Genomic DNA, 21,074 nt, shown 5'->3' with positions numbered 1-21,074 from the left:
AAAATATCTCTTCTTCCCTGGGGTCAGAGTGCTCATTGGACCACAGACATCTGTGTGTATTAAATCTAGTGGCTGTGCTGTTGTTGTACTAATTCTCTTAGGAAAAGCTTTCCAAGACATTTTCCCTTTGATGCAGCTAGTACACTTCATTGTCTGGTTACATAGATCAATTGTAATATCCTCAGCTAGTTGCTTTTGGACTAACTTTCTTATTGCTTCTGGGTCTCTGTGTGCCAGACGCCTATGTGGCACCCCAGGGGTCTGGTTTCCACAGTAATGTAATGTTATGTCTGAGAGCAGGTGGGAGGTCCTTTGGTCAGGGATCCTGTGCATGCCACACCTCCTGCCCAGTCTTGGGAGGGGAAGGACTTCCCCTATATAAACCCGGGGCTGAGGCAGGGTTAGTGAGTAGAAGAAGAGCAGAAGTAGAGACAGAGAAGCAGCATAGGAAGCAACAACAGGAGCTCTGTGGAGCAGTGTTACAAAGAGTCAGGGGCTGGCAGCTGCAGAGCTCGCCCTGACTGAGGAGTATCACCGGACCCGGAGTAAGAGGCTGTGGGGACTAATCTCTACCCAGCAGCAGAAACCGACCGGCAGGGGATTGCAGGTCCTCTGTCCCAGAAACCCAAAGGCACGGTCACAAGTGTGGGACCAGCACCGCCGTCGTGGAGCGGAAGCCATTAGAAGGCCCCGAGTCACCGGCCATACGGGTGAGCACCACACGGTACACTCAGGGACGTGGGCTACTTATACCCGCCTCTAGCAAGGTAGCCAGAAGAGTACAGTTAGTTGGGAAGGCCTACAACTCCGCCTGGCCAGGGGAGATCCCATCTGCTCAAGGACTGACCAGGCCCCGATCGCTAACAAGTACTCCGGGAGGGTCTATCGTTGTTACCAGTAAAGACCCTGAATTACACCGCACCGTCTCTGAGTGGTTCCTGCTACCCCTATCTTCCACGTCGGCTGCCCTGAGGCCATACCCCTCCCGTTGGGGGTTATACTATCGCGCTGCACAATTCTACACCGGCCTCAGCGGTCTGCCCTGCAGCGGCAGCTCCATAGCTGCAAATCAACGGGTGGCGTAGTCGACCCTCAAATAACATCTATCAAGACTGCCATACACTGAGCTTGACTCCCTGGGCACGGACCGGGTCTCGCCGCTCGGAGACTACAACCCTCATCTGATCCGGTTCCGGGTAAGCCCCCGTGTGCGAGACGCTACGCGACACAGCAGGCCCAGGGGCGCGTCACCTATGCCACACATGAATACAGTTTTTATGCTCTTCTTGTTGCGCTGTATACACACACTCTTTGCATTTCAGCTGATAAAGTTCATCTGTGATGTTTCCCTCTGCTAGTGTGTGACCTTCCTTTGAGATGATGCAGCTATCATGCTTAAATGTAACTTCATTTCCTTGTTTTGTGAGTTTCTTCACAGATAGTAGATTACTTTCAAGACTAGGCACATACAGCACATCCTTTACTGGGATCTTCCTGCTTTGTTTTGGTGAGATTTGACAATCAATATAACCATCTCCTATGCCTTCTGAAGTCATGTACTGACCATTAGCCATAATCACTTTCTCTGATTTACTTTGGTCAAGCTTAGAAAAGAAGTCTCTGTTATTAGTCATGTGACTAGTTGCTCCAGAGTCTATACACCATGCATGCTTTGATGTATTTGCACTGACAGTAAATGCAGTTTCAGTATTCACAGAATCATTTTCTCCAGATACAGCACTTTTAACCCTTTGATGACTGCTTTGCTTTTTCAGCTGATTCATTCTAGCTTTCCAGACTCTGCAGTCAGCTTTCAAATGTCCTGATTTCTTGCAAACAAAACATTCACGTGTTTCTTTTATGTGCTTCCTGTTATCAGTTAGGTTTTGTGTCTGTAAAGCAGATTCTGTGTTGTATGTCCTACTGTCTACACCTTCTGCCTTTCGCTTATATTCCTCTATGAGCTTCCCCCTGACATAATCCAGTGTAAGCTCATCATCTGGACGCGCATCTAGTGCGGTTACAAGCGTATCATAGCTCTCTGGAAGGCCACTAAGCAGTAATGCGGCCACATGAAAGTCCTTTAGATCTTCCCCAATGCCTCTCAGGCGTTCTACAACTTCCAGAACACTTCTTATGTAATCCTGCATATCCTGGCCTTTCTGTAGCTTAGACTGGTACAGCTTTCTCGTGAGATAGAGCTTATTGCTTAAATTTATCCTCTCATGTACCTTTTGCAACTGCTCCCACATTTCCTTTGCAGTATTACATTTACACACATGCACAATCTGGTCATCATCTATACTGAGTGATATGGTACTTTGTGCTTTCTGATCCATGTCTGTCCACTGCTGTGGCACTGGGTCAGGTTTAGGCTCCTGTGTGTATTTCCACGTACCTTCTCTTATCAGCAGCATTTTCACTTTGAATTTCCAGGATTAATAATTCTGGTTAGTGAGACTTGGCACTGTAAATTTCATGGAGCTGCTGCTGCTGGTGGCCATCTTTGCTTCTTCTCAGCTTGCTGTCTTTCTTTTTTTTCTTTCCTCTGTGTTCTGGGGATCTGGGACTCTGGGGACTCTGGGACATCTGGGCCCATAACCTGCTAGCAGAGGATTAATCCGCGTGACATCCAGAGTTTAGAACACAGAATGTAGGTTTATTCATATCCAGCATAGGCACAGCATGGAGTCTGGTGTTACAGCAGCATGAGGAGATCAAAACATATAACAACAATACAGGAAGAGAAGGAGGGGGCATCCTGTCTGTGTGAGTTTTTTTTTTTTTAAACACAACTTTGTTAACAACCTCACAATATGCACAACATATGAAACAGCATAGTAGTTGTTGCAATACACATACAGATTAATATGCATTATTCCAACAGATTGGCCACAATTGACAAAAGCTCTGGAGGAGCTGAAGCGTTTTGCAGATTTGCTGATGTGAAATAAATGATTGATTGACTACAGGTGAGTGCCGGGATCTCTTTCCTTTCCCTCTCCATTACTAACCTGAGGGCTTGAAGACAGCTGTGTTTTATGACAAATCACAGCGGTCATCAACCCTAACCACCATTACCCCGATTGCCACCGCACCAGGGCAATCGTGAAGAGCCGTGCAAAGCACCTGAATTGGTGCGCCATTTCTGAGGCGGCTGAGGGCTGGTATTTTTAGGCTGGGAAGGGCCCAATAACCGAGGACCTTCCCACCCTGATAATATCCGCTCACAGCTGTCTGCTTTACCTTTACTGGTTATCAAAAATAGGTAGGACTCCACATCGCTTTTTAATTTATTAGCTAAACACAAGTACAGTAAACTCCACACACAGGGCACTAATTATATATCTCACGGATATCTATCTCGATCTTTGCACATCTAACACCTAAATATCTGTCATTTCTATTCTGCACTCTCTTCCGGCACGTGTCACACAGACGTGTGTGCGGATGTCACACTTTATGTCATCTGTGTGCAGGACGTACTGACATCCGGGCTGCCGGCAAAAAACGTACATGTCTGGTCCGTGTGACCATGTGCGCAGCCCATAGATTATAATGGTGTACGTGTGTGTCTCCCTTACGTGTGAAGGGGGCCTAAAGGGTATGAGCACTTTTAGTATGAATTACCAGTAGGGGGCGTGATCACTTAAAGTGCCTAGGGCAGCATGAATGCCAGATACGGCCCTGAGCACAGCCCTAATAAAGTCATTAGAGCTGCAGATAAAGGGGGCTCGATTACAGCTCTGGATAGTGGGTTGTATGAGCCGGAGGTTATGAACATGGATGACGATACTAATATATGCCGCACTGTAGATGGAGATCCTACTAATTCATACAATACCCCCTTACATTGTCTTTTGGAGGAGGGTTTGGTATCGGCTGTACTTAATGCCAAACAAATTGAACGATTAAAGGAAAATCACCCAAAATGTCCAATATTTCATACATTACCGAAAACGCACAAAGAAGGAAACATCCATCAGTCTAGAGTTACATTCAATACTGGCTGCAGAGAAGATTCCTATAATATAGTGAATATTACCAGAAAACATTTACCTATGTTATACACTGACAAGGATCCAGCAACAAGAAAGACAACTGACACGTGGACGACAAACACCAAAGATTTCATTGAATGTGGGAGAAATAAATGTGGTTTGTGCAAGTCTGTGCACAAAGCAAAAATGTCTGCATCTACTAACCATAATAAACCCTATAATATCCGACATCTCATTAGTTGAAGCTCCATACGTCATTGACACCATACAATGTGAAGCTTGTCTGCTGCAATATGTGGGGGGCACGGTCAGACCCTTACGTCACCGCATTGGGGGACACGTTAGGGATGTTCTTGGCCCCACAACACGTAATACATCTGCAGCATCACAACATCTCATACAACACAATAGGGATTAATCACTTTACAGTTGTGGGTATTGAATATGTCACCAGACCAGCTAAGGGGGGAGATTGGTATAAAAAGTACACCCCCGAGAAGCCTTGTGGATTCTGGAATTGGACTCCAGATTCCTCAGTGATATGAATCTTCGTTCAGACCTTGTATCCATTTACTGAATTGTGTTTTTTCCTCTTTTATAGTAATTATACATAATATACACATTATAGATGCAGACACTTCATTCTTGTATTGCACGGATGCTTTTTGTTGTGGACATATGATCATCCATAGGGGTAATGTAGACATACTTGCACACGTCCATTTGGGGCTGGGGGTCTCCGCTGTGCATTAGACCCTATGATGTGTATAAGAAGCCGGTTACTGGTGATTTATTATGTCATGAAGAAGAACTGAACACAAATACCAGGTAGAAACGCAGAGATGTTTTGCTCCTATCTGTTTTTTAATGTTTCTATGATTTTAATTTGATTTGTTCAATAAAAGTTTTTGGTTTTATTCACACTGCAAAACAAGTGCTGGATTATCAGTAACTTTCTTTGTCCCGTCCATTCCTTCCCAACTGTGATTTTTCATCCAAGCACTGAGAGATGAGCTGAAAGCAGACAATGTTTTCTATAGAGGAATGGCAGACATGGGTGTTGTCTACATAGAAAGCCTCTCCTAAATCCCATACACAAAAAAGCCGCCCTACAATCTGCCAGGACACATGCGGAAACATATGAAGACTCCTGGGACTTTATACTCTGGAGTAATGAGACCAAGATAAAGGTTTTTTTTGGAACTGATGGCTTCAAAACTGTATAACATTGAAGAGGTGAGGAATACAATGAGAATGCATGGGGTCTACAGTGAGACCTGGTGGTGGCCGTGTCCTCATGTGCGGCTGCATGAGGAGCTACATTTCATTGATGGTATCTTGAATTCACAGATGTTCTGCTCTGTAGTGAAAGAAAAGATGCTGCCATCACTCTGTTCCCTTGGTAGGCCACTGTTACATTTCTGAAGAACAGGGTGACAGTGATTCTGTGGCCAAGTGTCTCCCGATCTGAACCCAACCAAACACCTATGGAGAATTCTGAAGAGACAAGTTGTCATCGCTCCATCCAGCATCCAGGCTCTAAGAGCTCGTTATTGAAAGAGAGAAAAAAGATAGATATAGTATTGTCACTAACTTGTTCATTCCAGGACTAGAAAACTTGGTGCCGTCCTTTAAAATTATGGAGGCCATACAAAATAATAGATGTAGTAGCTTTTGATGTGGGGTGTACTCATTTTTGCATCAACTAATTTGAGTAAAACTGAAGATTTTCTAATGAGAGTTATATTATTACCCTTACTTTCATGTTTTGATTACAAAAAAAATGTTCTATGAAATTCAGTGTTGGCAAAATTTTAGAAACTGATCTTCTGTTCAGTGAGCTATTAAACAAAAATCTTACTCATCAAAGGGGGTGTACTCATTTATGCTGAACAATGCTTATTAAACTTTATAAAACACAGTGAACATAATTACAGTTTCTTTCCTGTATGACTTCTCTCATGTTTTACAAGTTGATATTTATGTATAAAAGATTTCCCGCATTCTGAACATGAATACGGCTTCTCTCCTGTGTGAGTTCTCTGATGTTTATGAAGTTGTGATTTACCTGTAAAGCATTTTCCACATTGTAAACATGAAAACGGTTTCTCCCCGGTGTGATTTCTTTGATGTAAAACCAGCTCTGATTTACTTTTAAAACATTTCCCACATTCTGAACAAGAAAATGGCTTTTCTCCTGTATGAATTCTCTTATGAGTAGAAAGATTTGATTTACATATAAAAGATTTCCCACATTCTGAACATGAATACGGCTGCTCTCCTGTGTGGATTTTCTCGTGTGTCACAAGTGTTGATTTCTCTGTAAAGCATTTCCCACATTCTGGACATGAATACGGCTTTTCTCCGGTGTGAATTCTGTGATGTTTAACAAGATCTGATTTATAACTAAAACACTTCCCACATTCTGAACATGAATATGGCGACTTTCCAGTATGAATGCTCTGATGTCTACTAAGATGCCCTTTAGCTGTGAAGGTCTTCCCACATAGTGAACACAAAAATGTTTTTTCTCCTGTGTGAATTCTCTGATGTGTAATAAGATCACCTTTATTTGTAAAGCATTTCCCACATTCTGAACACGAATATGGCTTCTCTCCTGTGTGAATTCGCTGATGTGGAATAAGACTCCTTTTCTCTGTAAAGGACTTCCCACATTCTGAACATGAATATGGCTTCTCTCCTGTATGAATTCTCTGATGGTTAATAAGACTCCAGTTATTCGTGAACAACTTCCCACATTCTGAACATGAATACGGCTTTTCTCCTGTGTGAATTCTCTGATGTGTAACAAGCTGTGATTTATGTGTAAAGCACCTTCCACATTGCAAACATGAAAAAGGTTTTTCCCCTGTGTGAATTCTTTGATGTCTAACAAGGTCTGATTTACTTCTACAACATTTCCAACATTCCGAACATGAATATGGCTTCTCTCCTGTATGAATTCTCTGATGTGTAATAAGATCCCCTTTAAGTTTAAAGGACTTCCCACATTCAGAACATGAAAATGGCTTTTCTCCTGTGTGAATTCTCTCATGTATAACAAATTGTGATTTATATGTAAAGCATTTCCCACATTCTGAACAGGAGTATGGCTTACCTGTGTGTTTTCTGTGTGTTAAAAAATCTGAACTTTTTGTAAATTTCTTGTCACACTGAAATCTTTTATCTGTGTCACCTGGAATTGTGGTATCAATGTGAGATTGTTCAGGAGAGGGTTCCTCATGATTAGGAGGATTATAAGAAAGTGAAGTGTTGTGAAGTCCAGGAGGTGCAGGAAGGGTGATGAGGTTTTCTCCATTAGAGTGCTCCCAGATATCTTCTTTTTTACAATTTAGTGATGAACTGTTATTCTCACAAGGATTTCCTATAAGGAGGAAAGATAAATTAGATGTGAGTTTTTTCTTCAACACAAAAGAGATTTCTAAATGTATTTTCTGGATCTCACAATGAAGACCCTCGTCAGTGAAAGTACCGGTAATAAGGAGGACAACTACATGCCATAACATTAACACAATGACGGGTAAAGTGAATGACACTTATAAACTGGTGACATTGGCACAAGTCAGGGGTGGCAGAGATTAGACAGCAAATAGTTCTTTAAGTGGTAATTACTGATGACAGGTTCCCTTAATGTACCTCCAGTGCCATTTCACTCTCTCAAGCTTCATATCTTGCCCTTAGTATAGAAAAGTGTCCACGTAATTAAAGAAGTTGTCCACTACTATTAAAAATGCCCCCAATGTAATTAACCCGTTGAGAGAAGATTTTTTCTAATTACCTAGCTTTGTCTTTATTGGCTGTGAGCGGCGCTATCGCTGGCCACTCACTGGCATCACGCGACCCCCGGCTGCAGCCGGCTCTTGCTTCCCCTGATGTCACGTCAAGTGAGTCGTGACTCGGTGATGCGATCCCCGCGGTGGACGCCGGGCTGTGAGTGGGGTTTCCCCGCGCTTCACACCCAGCATCCACCGCGCATTTTCCCAATGAATACAAGGTAATTGTGATTCACAAAATGTTATACAATTGAACAGTGAAGAAAAAAAAAATTACATTTTTACGACTATAATATTATTTTAGCCCCAGATTTTACATTTTCACATGGGAAAATGGGTAAAAATGACCACATAACTTTATACAATTTCTGCTGAAGGGGGCAATACCCCATATGTGGCTGTACTGTACTGCTTAGCCACATGGCGAGACTCGGGAGGGAAGGAGCAATATTTTACTTTTGGAGAACAAACTTTAGTAGAACAGTTTGCAGACTCCATATACAAAGCCCCTAAATGGCAGAAGAGCAGAATCCCCCCTCAAGTGACACCAGTTTGCAAACTACACCCCTATGGAAATGTATCTACAGGTGTAGTGATGAATTTGACTCCATGGGTGCTTTCCAGAAACGAGCAGTAATGGATGTTGCGAAGTGAAAATGCAAATATTCCCTTATAGTGGCCAGTACATTGTAGTGTCCGGTACATTGTAGTGCCCAGTACATGATTCCCAGCTAGTGCTTTCTGGAGAAATAAATTGTCTCTCCCCGCTACAGTAATGCCAAACATGTGGATGCTAACTGCACACGGTGGGGCTCAGGAGGAGGGGGCATTTGGATTTGGGAGCGCGGATGTCACTGGATTTCTTTAAGTGGGAGCCACGTCACTTTTCCAGAGCTTACAGATGATGAACCTGAGTGGGGACTTGTTTTTTTTGTGGGTTGAGTAGAAGCTCTTGGTGGCATTTTGGGGTACAGAACATTTTGGAGCATATTTATCCTGTGCTGTACGCTGAACACTTACAGTGGGTACGGGAAGTATTCAGACCCCTTTAAATTTTTCACTCTGTTTCATTGCAGCTATTCGGTAAATTCTAAAAAGTTCATTTATTTTTCTCATTAAAGTACAGTCTGCACCCCATCTTGACTGAAAAAAAGCAGAAATGCAGACAAATTTGCAAATTTATTAAAAAAGAAAAACTGAAATATCACATGGTCATAAGTATTCAGACCCTTTGCTCAGACACTCATATTTAAGTCACATGCTGTCCATTTCCTTGTGATCCTCCTTGAGATGGTTCTACTCCTTCATTGGAGTCCAGCTGTGTTTAATTAAACTTATAGGACTTGATTTGGAAAGGCACACACCTGTCTATATAAGACCTCACCGCTCACAGTGCATGTCAGATCAAATGAGAATCATGAGCTCAAAGGAACTGCCCAAGGAGCTCAGAGACAGAATTGTGGCAAGGCACAGATCTGGCCAAGATTACAAAAGAATTTCTGCATTACTGAAGGTTCCTAAGAGCACAGTGGCCTTCATAATCCTTAAATGGAAGAAGTTTGTGACCACCAGAAGTCTTCCTAGACCTGGCCGTCCAGCCAAACTGAGCAATCGTGGGAGAAGAGCCTTGGTGAGAGAGGTAAAGAAGAACCCCAAGATCACTGTGGCTCAGCTCCAGAGATGAAGTAGGGAGATTGGAGAAAGCTCCACAAAGTCAACGATCACTGGAGCTCTCCACCAGTCGGGCCTTTATGGCAGAGTGGCCAGATGGAAGCCTCTCCTCAATGCAAGACATATGAAAGCCCGCATAGAGTTTGCTCAAAAACACATGAAGGACTCACAGACTATGAGAAATAAGATTCTCTGGTCTGATGAGACGAAGATAGAACTTTTTGGTGATAATTCTAAGCGGTATGTGTGGAGAAAACCTGGCACTGCTCATGACCTGCCAAATACAATCCCTACAGTGAAACATGGTGGTGGCAGCATCATGCTATGTGGGTATTTTTCAGCTGCAGGGACAGGATGACTAGTTGCAATTGAAGGAAACATGAATGCAGCCAAGTACAGAGATATCCTGGATGAAAACCTCTTCCAGAGTGCTCTGGACCTCAGACTTGGCCGAAGGTTCATCTTCCAACAAGACAACGACCCTAAGCACACAGCTAAAATGACAAAGGAGTGGCTTCAGAACAACTCTGTGACCATTCTTGACTGGCCCAACCAGAGCCCTGACCTAAACCCAATTGAGCATTTCTGGAGAGACCTGAAAATGACTGTCCACCAACGTTCACCATCCAACCTGATGGAACTGGAGAGGATCTGCAAGGAAGAATGGAAGAGGATCCCCAAATCCAGGTGTGAAAAACTTGTTGCATCATTCCCAAGAAGACTCATGGCTGTATTAGCTCAAAAGGTGCTTCTACTCAACACTGAGCAAAGGGTCTGAATACTTATGACCATGTGATATTTCAATTTTTCTTTTTTAATAAATTTGCATATTTTTTATTAAAAAACACAATTAGGAAAATTAAAAATGTGCTTATTAAATCATTAAGAAGAGGTGTGAAGGCGGCCCAGTTATTCATCGGTGCGCAACCGGACTCTGTACAAGAGCAGCCGCTCCATCACCGGACGCTTCTGCTGTGATGTGGACTGCGGATAAAGCTTCACTGCACCGGAGACTTCATACAATATCACACACCGGTCATCGTCAGGCGTCGCTAATCATAGTCACATGCCAATCATCATCATCACACGCCGCTAATCATAGTCACATGCCAATCATCATCGTCATACGCCAGTCATCATCATCACACGCCGCTAATCATAGTCACATGCCAATCATCATCGTCATACGCCAGTCATCATCATCACACGCCGCTAATCATAGTCACATGCCAATCATCATAGTAACATGCCAGTCATCATCATCATCACACGCCGGTCATTATTACATACCTGTGGAAACATCTACAGGAATCTCCTCCTTCCCGTCACTCACACACGGCTGATCCCCCCTCGTCATCGCTTCTTCTTCTGTCTCGTCCTTCACTTTATTCTTAGTCGGATCTTCCTCCTGATATATCAGATGTAACAATCAGCACAATACAAGAAACCACCAAAATATACGACATCTATGACCTCGATCAGAAAAGTCCCCCCATATGCAGATCCGGTACAGGGCTCAGCACCGTCTACCTGATGATCCTCCGGGATGTTGTGATTCTCCTCTGGACAGTCCTGGGGATACAGAGGACGGGGACATCTCTCTGGTGGATTTCTTTCCATGAGTCCATCTGTAGGAAACACATAGTGACAGAATACAGTGACATGTAAAAGTTTGGGCACCAATGGTCAAAATTACTGTTATTGTGAACAGTTAAATTGAAGATGAAATAATCTCTAAACGGCCTAAAGTTAAAGATGACATTTCCTTTGTATTTTAGGCAAAACAATAAATAATAAATTATATATATTTTCCAAAATGCATCAGACCTTCTTAGATGTACTTTTGCATACTTCTGACGCTGAATTTCATGGTGAGGTCGCAGGAGAGGTTTTCTTCTGATGACTCTTCCATGAAGGCCATATTTGTGCAGGTGTCTCTGAAGAGTACAATAATGTACCACAACTCCAGAGTCTGCTAAATCTTTCTGAAGGTTTTTTGCAGTCAGGAGGGGGTTCTGATTTGCCTCTCTAGCAATCCTACTGAGAATTAGCTTGGTCTTCCAGACCTTATCTTGACCTCCACTGTTTCTGTTAACTGCCCTTTCTTTATTACATTTTGAACCGAGGAAAGGGCAACTTGAAAACGCTTAGCTCATAGCCTTCTCCTGCTTCGTGGGCCTCCACCATTTTCAGAGTGCTAGACAGCGGATACCTTGGTTGATAAAATCCGTCTTGTGGTTCTTGTGTAATCTTTACTTTCAGTTTGGAGATAATGATATGCTCGTTTTCCGGGGCAGCCTATGGGGGGCGCTCTATCTGGGTTTCTGCTGACATATTCATCTGTATGCTCTTATGACAGCTCACTGATCGTTCACTGACCTGCCTCCTATTTTACATAATGCATCTAGTAGTGCGTGGCTAGGTAAAATAGGAGGCAGGTCAGTGAAGGCACAGTGAGCTGCCATAAGAGCATACAGGTGAATATGCAATCAGAGCACCAGATAGAGCGCCCCCCACAGGTCGCCCTGGAGCACGGGCATATCATTATCTCCAAACTGAAAGTAAAGATTACACAAGAACCACAGGACGGATTTAATCAAAAAAGGTATCATTTTAATCAGTGTAATGGCGCCTACCTGACAGTCTATGTAGCTTACTAAGCACAATCCTGCTGACAGGTGCGCTTTAAGTACATAATGTGGAATATCTCCTGAAAAAAATGAATAAAGTGAAACAGTTTTTTTGTATAGAGACTCATGTTAAATACAAAAGAGCAAATGATAATTTAAAACAAAAAACAATGGGAGGGAAAAATAGAAAAATCGAAAGCTTTCTGTGTCACTGGTATTTCCACCTTTACCTTAATTTAGTATGGAAACACATTTTGACTCGCCTGTGGTAAATCACAAAAGAGATTCTCCTGTGATTGTCAGTGCCCATGTGACAAGAATTAGCCAATGAATGATGACTTCAGTGTTTTAAAAAGCCACATGGTAGGCCCCGTTCCTTTGTCACAATGGATTAGACAAAGGAGCTGCTTGAGGACATCAGAACTGCTATTAGCAAACACAAGACTTCCAAAGAGTAGAAGGCCATCTCCAAAAACCTTGGTATCCCAGTTTCAACAGTGCGCAATGTCATTAATAAGTTTGCCAAGCATGGAACCGTCAAGAACCTCCCTGGAAAGAGGAAAATTGGCAAAAGAGGTCTTCGAAGATTGGTGGAAACAGTGGAAAAAAAACATCACGTCAAACATCCAAAGACCTGAAGGCCAACCTGGAATAGTCTGGGGTCATGGTTTCAACAAGTACCATACACCGCACACTAAACCAAGCAGAGTTTTATGTCCGAAGGCCAAGGAAGAAACCATTGTTGAATAAAAGACATAAAAAGGAACGACTGATCTTTGCCAAAGAGTACCTTGACAAGCCTCAATCCTTCCGGGAAAATGTTCTGTGGACAGATGAAACAAAAATAGAGCTTTTTGGCAATGCAAAGCAACAGTTTGTTTACAGACGGCGCAATGAAGGTTATATAAGGAAAGAAAACCTTACCAACACTTAAGCATGGTGGAGTATCCACAACGCTGTGGGGTTGCATTGCAGCATCTGGTACTGGAGGCCTTGACCATATCACAGGAATCATGAAATCAGAGAATTATCAAGAGGTTTTAGAGCGACATGTCCTACCCAGTGAAAGAAAATGTAGTTTGAGTCAAAGATCATGGGTCCTCCACCAAGACAATGACCCAAAGCACACATCCAAAAGTACACAGGAATGGTTGAGAAAGAAAAAACATGGACTGTTTTATAATGGCCAGCAACGAGTCCAGACCTCAATCCCACTGAAAATCTTTGGGGTGAGCTGAAATCTGCCGTTGGGAAAAAGAACCTGCAAACATTCAAGAGCTCGAACAAACTGCAAAGGAAAAGTGGGAGAAAATCCCAGCTGAGAAGTGCAAGAAGCTAATAGATGGCTACAAGAAACGTGTGGAGGCTGTCAGCAATGCCAAAGGGTGGGCAACCAAGTATTAATTACTTGAAGAACAGAGAGGAATGGGGTAAAGGAATAGTCAGCTCACCCAACGTTGATTAGCAGTCTTCATCCAGTCTCGGACGTGGAGACAAACAGCAGAAAATAGAATAGAATATTTATGGATCTCTTTTGGTGACTTGCTACTACAGTTTCTAATGTGATCAATAAACTTTGCTTTTTATATTTCTGGCTACCGCTGGAGGATGTTCTTGTTTTTCTGCCAAGTATTAATTAGGGGTTTAGGGGGGCCTTTATTGCTGCACATGCTGTTTATTCGGTTTCTTCTTTGAAATTGCCACAAGGAGGTTAAACAATGTTCTATTATTGTATTACTTTGGACCACCAATTAAAAAAGTCCTAAGGATATACTGTAACTTTCATTATTTCTGAAGATATTGTACAGGCCATGAAATAAATGAAGGGATGCCAATAATGGTGATCAGCAGTGCACAGAAGCCCAGTCACTGAGCAGCGGGAGAAGCAGGTCCTCCGAGCCGTCACCACATGGATTATAGGAGGACTCCCAACACAGATTTATGTCATAGTCACAGGATAATGAATAAGGGACACATGCCGATTCCCCATGGGGGGTCGTCTGAGGAGTTTTTTTCCTTCTGAGAACTAGAAATAAGTAAACCTCCGGCTATTTAACCTCTTTATTGTTGAAAATAATAGCACCCGAGGAGTCTATGTGAGGGGGTCCCAGTATGAGCCCATCGGGGTCTTCACTTTATAGTTATTTTCAGATGGGATGACCGAAAAACATCTGTTCTAATAAAATATACTTTTTCCTATAAAGTATTTAATCCCTTCCCAATATCCAGCATCTACCTGTAACTGCAGCGATCGGGGCTTAAACTCTGACCTTTGCGATTAACCCCATGAATACATAGTTATATAGGTTTAAATAAGACTCAGGTCCATCAAGTCCAACCGGTCTCCACAAGTTCTACATTCTTTTTCAATTATTTTAACCTACAATGACATTCACTGTGAGAAAATCATCCAGCCCTTCTATAAATGCCATTTCTCTTGATTTAACAAATCTAATCGTCTGGAATAACTGAGAAAAAAAGCCGTATTGTCACAGGTAATACATTGGGATCACAGGCTTTTATCTCTGTATTACAGTCGTGAGGCAGTGAGGGGAATTATATGCAGGGGACGGTATGTATCCCCCAGGATGCTCATAGAGGCACATTGAACCCGCTGGAGTGCACTGGAGTCACAGAAACACCTGTGGCTGCAGAGCAAAATAAAAGGAAAGTTTGGACTTGGTCAAACTATTTGACCAAGTTGGATTTAAGAAAACCCAGCGTGGGCTTTTATTTTGGGAGTGATCTGCAGGTGGCAGTGGGGCGGTCCACTCCCTCCTGCCGAGTCTTACAAGTGGCTCATGGCCACAGAATCCATTAAAAAACCTTCAGCAAAGGTTTGGGTGAGTCAGTGGTTTGTTTGCTAAGCTGCAGAGCAGGAGGCGCTGTACAATGCAAGCCTGGGTGAAGGCGCAACAAAGGCTGGTGAAGGGAACGTAACTGGCGCACCCGAGTGAAACGGCAGCAGGTTTACACGTTCAAAAGTGACCAAAACATCAGTCAGAAAGCATTGGTACTGAGATGTGGTCTGTGGTCCCCACCTGCAGAACCACTCCTTTATTGAGGGTGTCTTGATAATTGCCAATAATTTCCATCTATTGTCTATTCCATTTGCATAACAGCATGTGGAATTGATTGTCAATCAGTGTTGCTTCCTAAGTGGACAGTTTGATTTCACAGAAGTTTGATTTACTTGGAGTTATATTCTGTTGTTTAAGTGTTCCCTTTATTTTTTTGAGCAGTGTATATACCAGTGATTAGCTGCAGAGCATTGCAAGTAACATGGAGATACAATGCAGATTTCAGAAGAGATAACACGTAGCAGAGGAGTGAGATATTAATATCACGGGGGAGGAAATGTGTAAGAGGGAGACCAGGACGGTCATGCGCCTCTTCCCTCTTTCTGCACATATTGCTGTACCCTGTGTTTATATATGAGTATGTATGTGACCTAATGTCTGATGTGTTAGTTATAGGGTGAGTATATATAGGTAGAGTATTAGATTAGGTGCTGCATGTTAGCAGACATTTCAATTCATATATATTCAGCTCTGGCTCAGGATAGCACGCGTGCTGGGTCACGCGTGCAACAGACTAAGTGCAATAACTTAAAGTGCTTTTAATAAGCAGTTATACAATGGCAGTTGGACAGGGCAGGAGACAGGTAAGGTGCATAAGATATTCATACAAACATGCTGCTTCTTGGTCAGTTGTATTGCATTAGTCATTGCAATCAGCCTCTTACTTGTTTTAACTTCTGCTTTCTCACATCTCGCCCGCCCTTTAACACATTCTATGCACTCTCTCCATATCCACCCCTCCCTTCTCCCCTCTCTCATGTATAACATCCACTACCTCCATACAGCACTCAAAACGTTCATACAAATCATTGCACCACCTGCTCTTTCTCTTTTTTCTCCTTCTCCTAGTCGCTGGTGACATCTCCCCCAACCCTAGGCCTCCCGGCACTAGCATATACTCTCCTCCAGCTGCATATAGAAACCCAGCTAATCTTAGTAACATTCAGTGCCTGCCCTCTCCAATTGCTTTCATTGTGCTCTCTGGAACGCACGGTCTGTGTGTAACAAACTAACTTACATTCATGATTTTTTCCTCAGCAATTCCCTTCACCTTCTGGCTATTACATAAATCTGGACCCAGCATTCAGACACCACCGCAGCTACTGCACTCTCATTTGGTGGGCTGAAATTTTCACATACGGCCAGACCTGAGAATAGACAGGGTGGAGGTGTTGGTTTGCTCCTTTCACCACAATGTGCTTTCCAGGTCACCCCCCACCCCGGTTCCCTCACTTATGTTTCCTTCCTTTGAAGTCCACACTGTCAGACTTTTCAAACCCTTCTCCCTGTGAGTGGCGGTTGTGTATCGCCCTCCAGGCTCCTCCCGCCAGTTCTTGGATCACTTTGCCACCTGGCTTCCTCACTTTCTATCCTGTGACATCCCCACCCTCATCATGGGAGACTTTAACATCCCCATCAATGATCTCCTCTCCCAATCTGCCTCTCATAGGTTACTAACTCTCCTACACATGAAGACGGGAATACTCTGGACCTGGTTTTCTCCCGTCTATCCTCGCTGCATGACTTTACTAACTCCCCTCTCCCGCTCTCGGACCACAACCTTCTTTCCTTCTCTGTCAAGAACTGTCTCCTCACCCGGGACACCCCTACTTACCTCACTTATAGGAATACAGGTACCATTAATACCCAGCAGCTTATGGACAATCTCCACACATCTTCAGCCCCCATCTCCTCCCTCTTCTGTCCAGACTTGGCATTGTCACACTACAATAATACAGTGAAGAGCGCCCTAGATGAAGCAGCACCTTCTACACGCAGAAAGACCCGACACAGACAACGGCAGCCATGGCACACAATGCAAACACGTTTTCTTCAGCGTTGCTCTAGGTGTGTTGAGCGTCAGTGGAGAAAATCTATTTTAGCAGAGGACTTCATCCACTATAAATTCATTCTCAAAACCTATAACTCTGCCCTTCATCTGGCCAAACAATCCTATTTCACCACCCTCATCACTTCACTGTCCAACAATCCAAAACGACTTTTTGAAACCTTAAACTCCCTCCTGAAACCTAATGCACAGGCCCCCACCACCAACCTCAGCGGTGAGGATCTGGCCATTTATTTCCTAGAAAAAAATCAACCACATCAATCAGGACATCTCAGCTTAATCTCCTCAGTGCCTGGATCCCCTTCCCTGCCGCACTTCAAGCTCACTAGCCATCTTTGAGCCTGTTACAAAAGAAGTTACCCAGCTCCTCACTTCTTCTCGACCTACAACCTGCAACTGTGACCCCATTCCTTCACACCTCCTGCACTCTCTCTCACCGGTGGTCACCACTCACCTGACAAATATTTAACCTCTCTATTTCTTCAGGTATCTTTCCCTCCTCATTTAAACATGCCATCATAACCCCTTTACTTAAAAAGCCATCACTGGACCAGAACTGCACTGCTAACTACAGACCTGTCTCTAATCTTCCTTTCATCTCTAAACTCCTGGAACGCCTGGTCCACTCCCGTCTAATCCGATACCTCTCAGATAACTCTCTTCTTGACCCTCTACAATCTGGTTTCAGCTCCTTACACTCCACTGAAACTGCCCTCACTAAAGTCTCTAATGATCTATGAACAGCTAATTCCAAAGGTCACTGCTCCCTGCTGATTCTCCTGGATCTCTCTGCTGCATTTGACACTGTGGGTCACCAGCTCCTCCTCACTATGCTCTGCTCTATAGGCCTCAAGGAAACCGTTCTCTCCTGGATCTCCTACCTCTCTGACCGCTCCTTCACTGTATCTTTTGCCGGCTCTTCTTCCTCTCCTCGTTCCCTTACTATCGCGTCCCGCAAGGCTCAGTCCTTGGTCCCCTCCTCTTCTCTCTATACACTGCCCCTATTGGACAAACAATCAGCAGATTTGGGTTTCAGTATCATCTCTATGCTGAAGACACCCAATTATACAGTTCTTCCCCTTACATCACCCCTACCCTAATACAAAATACCAAGGATTGACTGTCCGCTGTCTCTAACATCATGTCCTCCCTCTATCTTAAACTGAATCTCTCTAAAACTGAACTTCTTGTGTTTCTCCCCTCTACTAACCCAACTCTACCTAACATCGAAATTACCTTGGAGGGTTCAACCATAACCCCCAAGCAGCACGGCCGCTGCCTTGGGGTCATATTCGACACTATCCTTTCCTTTACTCCCTATATCCGATCACTCGCTCACTCTTGTCACCTGCATCTTAAAAACATCTCCAGAATCCGACATTTTCTCACCTTTGAAACTGCTAAAACTCTTACTGTCGCTCTTATTCACTCTCGTCTGGACTACTGCAACTCTCTTCTGATTGGTCTCCCTCTTACCAAACTTTCTCCTCTCCAATCGGTCCTGAATGCGGCAGCCAGGGTCGTATTTCTGTCCAGCCGCTTCACCGATGCCTCCATCTTGTGCCAGTCATTACACTGGTTGCCCATTCACTACAGGGTCCAATATAAACTCATCGCTCTCACCCACAAAGCTCTCCACAGTTCTGCACCGCCTTATATCTCCTCTTTCATCTCTGTCTATCGCCATACATGTGCCCTCCGTTCTACAAATGACCTAAGACTAACATCCCTCATAATCCGAACCTCGCACCTCCGTCTCCAAGACTTCTCTCGTGCTGCGCCAGTTCTCTGGAATGCTCTACCCCAGAAGATCCGACTGATGCCTAGCCCCCATGTCTTCAAATGCGCTTTAAAAACCCATCTCTTTAACCCCTTAACAACATTTGCCGTACTAATACGCGTCTGTGCCCTGGGACTTAAGAGCCAGACCCGTATTAGTACGTCATGGCGATCGCGCGCGCACACAGGCTGTGCGGGCGCGATCGCCGCCGGGTGTCAGCTGATTGTCACAGCTGACACCCGGTACTATGTGCAGGGAGCGGTCCTGCACCGCTCCCAGCACATTAACCCCCGCGATGCTGCGATCGAAGTCGAAGTCGATCGCGGCATTGCGGGGGCAAGGGGAGGTGATCGCCGATTCTCACCTCCTCTTCCGGCTTCCAGCGCAGTCTGCAAAGGCTTCCCGGGTGTTGCCATGACGACCCGATGTCGTCATGACAACATCCGGGTCACCAGACAGCAGGAAGATTGCTTGGACATGCGCAGTGCATCTCCAAGCAATCTTCACACTGTGCATTTCTGACAGCTTGCATGGCATAGGGATGGTGCTGCATTCCTGTGCCATGCAGGCGATCAGAGAAAAAAAAGTGAAAGTCCCAGAGTGGGACAAAGTAATAAAGTGTATAAACTGTGTGAAAGTGGAAAAAAAAAAATAAAAAAAAAATTTGCAAAAATATATAAAAAAAAAAAAAAAAATAATCCACCCAAAATAAAAATATAATGTACCCATCAATAAATATTATTATAAAAAAAAAACAAAAAAAACAATAAAAGTACACATATTTGGTATCGCCGCGTCTGGAACAACCTGACCTATAAAACTGTCCCACTAGTTAACCCCTTCAGTGAACAAGGTAAAAAAAAAAACAAAAAAAAACAAAGCAAAAAACAATGCTTTATCACCATACCGCCAAACAAAAAGTGGAATAACACGCGATCAAAAAGACGCATATAAATAAAAATGATACCGCTGAAAACGTCATCTCGTCCCGCAAAAAACAAGCCGCCATACAGCTCCATCAGCCGAAAAATAAAAAAGTTATAGCTCTCAGAATAAAGCGATGCTAAAAAATATTTTTTTCTATAAAATAGCTTTTATTGTGTATAAGCGCCAAAACATAGAAAAATGATACAAATGTGGTACCGCTGTAAACGTACTGACCCGAAGAATAAAGCTACCTCATCAATTTTACCACAAGCGGAACAGAATTAAAAAAAAAACAAAAAAACAATTCCTGAATTGTTGGTTTTTGTTTATTCTGCCTCCCAAAAAAATCGGAATAGAAAGCGATCAAAAAATGTCACGTGCCTGAAAATGGCACCAATAACAACGTCAAGTCATCCCGCAAAAAACGAGCCGTCACATGACTGTCTGCCAAAATCTGGAAAAATTATAGCTCTCAAAATATGGCGATGCAAAAACTAGATTTTACAAAAAATGCGTCTTTTAGTGTGTGACAGCTGTCAGTCATAAAAACCCCACATGATTCTGGCATTGCTGTAATCACACCGACCCGAAGAATAAAGTCGTCTAATCACTTATACCACACAAGGAACGGCGTCAAAGATAAACTCTTGGGTTAGGATTGGGTTAGGGCTGGGTTTGGGGCTAGGGCTGTGCTGGGGCTAGGGTTGTGCTGGGGCTAGGGTTGTGCTGGGGCTAGGGTTGTGCTGGGGCTAGGGTTGTGCTAGGGCTAGGGTTGTGCTAGGGTTAGGGCTGGGGTTGGGATTTTTTTCAAAAGTAAGAAAAAAAGATGACGATATGGCGACTAGTGTTGAGAGCAAGTGCTCGCTACTTGAGTTTGCATCGGGTGCTCTGGTATGCATTGAGTATCGTGGGTATTTGAGTGACATGCTCGAGTCTCTGCCCCATATGCTTCGCGGCCAAAAAACTTTACGGGGATTGCCTGCCATGCACGAGCGATCCCCGCATGTTTTTATTGGGTGTCTAATAACCGTGAAACATGCGGAGCAGGGACTCGAGCATGTCACTCGAGCACACGCTGTACATGGTGCATACCTGAGTACCCGATGCAAACTCAAGTAGCGAGCACTTTCGCTCAAGAATAATGACAACTTATTCAATATGATGACCTAATGTAAACAAATTCTGTGCCGTACCTCTGGGTTCAAAATGTTCACTATACACCTTAATAAAATCCTTGAGGGGTATAGTTTCCAAAATGGGGACACTTGTGGGGGAGCTCCACTGTTTAGGCACATCACGGGCTCTCCAAACGCGACATGGTGTCCGCTAACAAATTGAATGG

The 21,074-nt window shown here is 43.7% G+C and overlaps 1 protein-coding gene across 2 annotated transcripts in view; it reads right to left on the bottom strand.

Annotated features, from left to right (window-relative positions):
• Positions 1-5,411: 5,411 nt before the first annotated feature.
• LOC141220279 (uncharacterized) overlaps positions 5,412-21,074 on the bottom strand; it is a 43,575-nt gene continuing 27,912 nt past the window's right edge. Inside the window, exons 3-5 of one of the 2 annotated variants that reach the window (XM_073666239.1) lie at positions 10,997-11,094; positions 10,757-10,874; positions 5,412-7,386 (exon numbers count right to left, since the gene is read on the bottom strand). In XM_073666239.1, the coding sequence (XP_073522340.1) occupies positions 5,933-7,386; positions 10,757-10,874; positions 10,997-11,094 (1,670 nt within the window). In that variant the 3' untranslated portion in view covers positions 5,412-5,932. The remainder of the gene's footprint in view (positions 7,387-10,756; positions 10,875-10,996; positions 11,095-21,074) is intronic. The other variant, XM_073666240.1, reaches the window with a different exon arrangement.

The sequence above is a fragment of the Phyllobates terribilis genome, unplaced genomic scaffold (assembly GCF_046119375.1).
Source record: "Phyllobates terribilis strain yellow unplaced genomic scaffold, ASM4611937v1 Scaffold_279__1_contigs__length_2497574, whole genome shotgun sequence".
Taxonomy (NCBI): Eukaryota; Metazoa; Chordata; class Amphibia; order Anura; family Dendrobatidae; genus Phyllobates; species Phyllobates terribilis.
The sequence above is the reverse complement of the archived record's forward strand: the minus strand, read 5'-3'. Positions and strand labels throughout refer to the sequence as shown.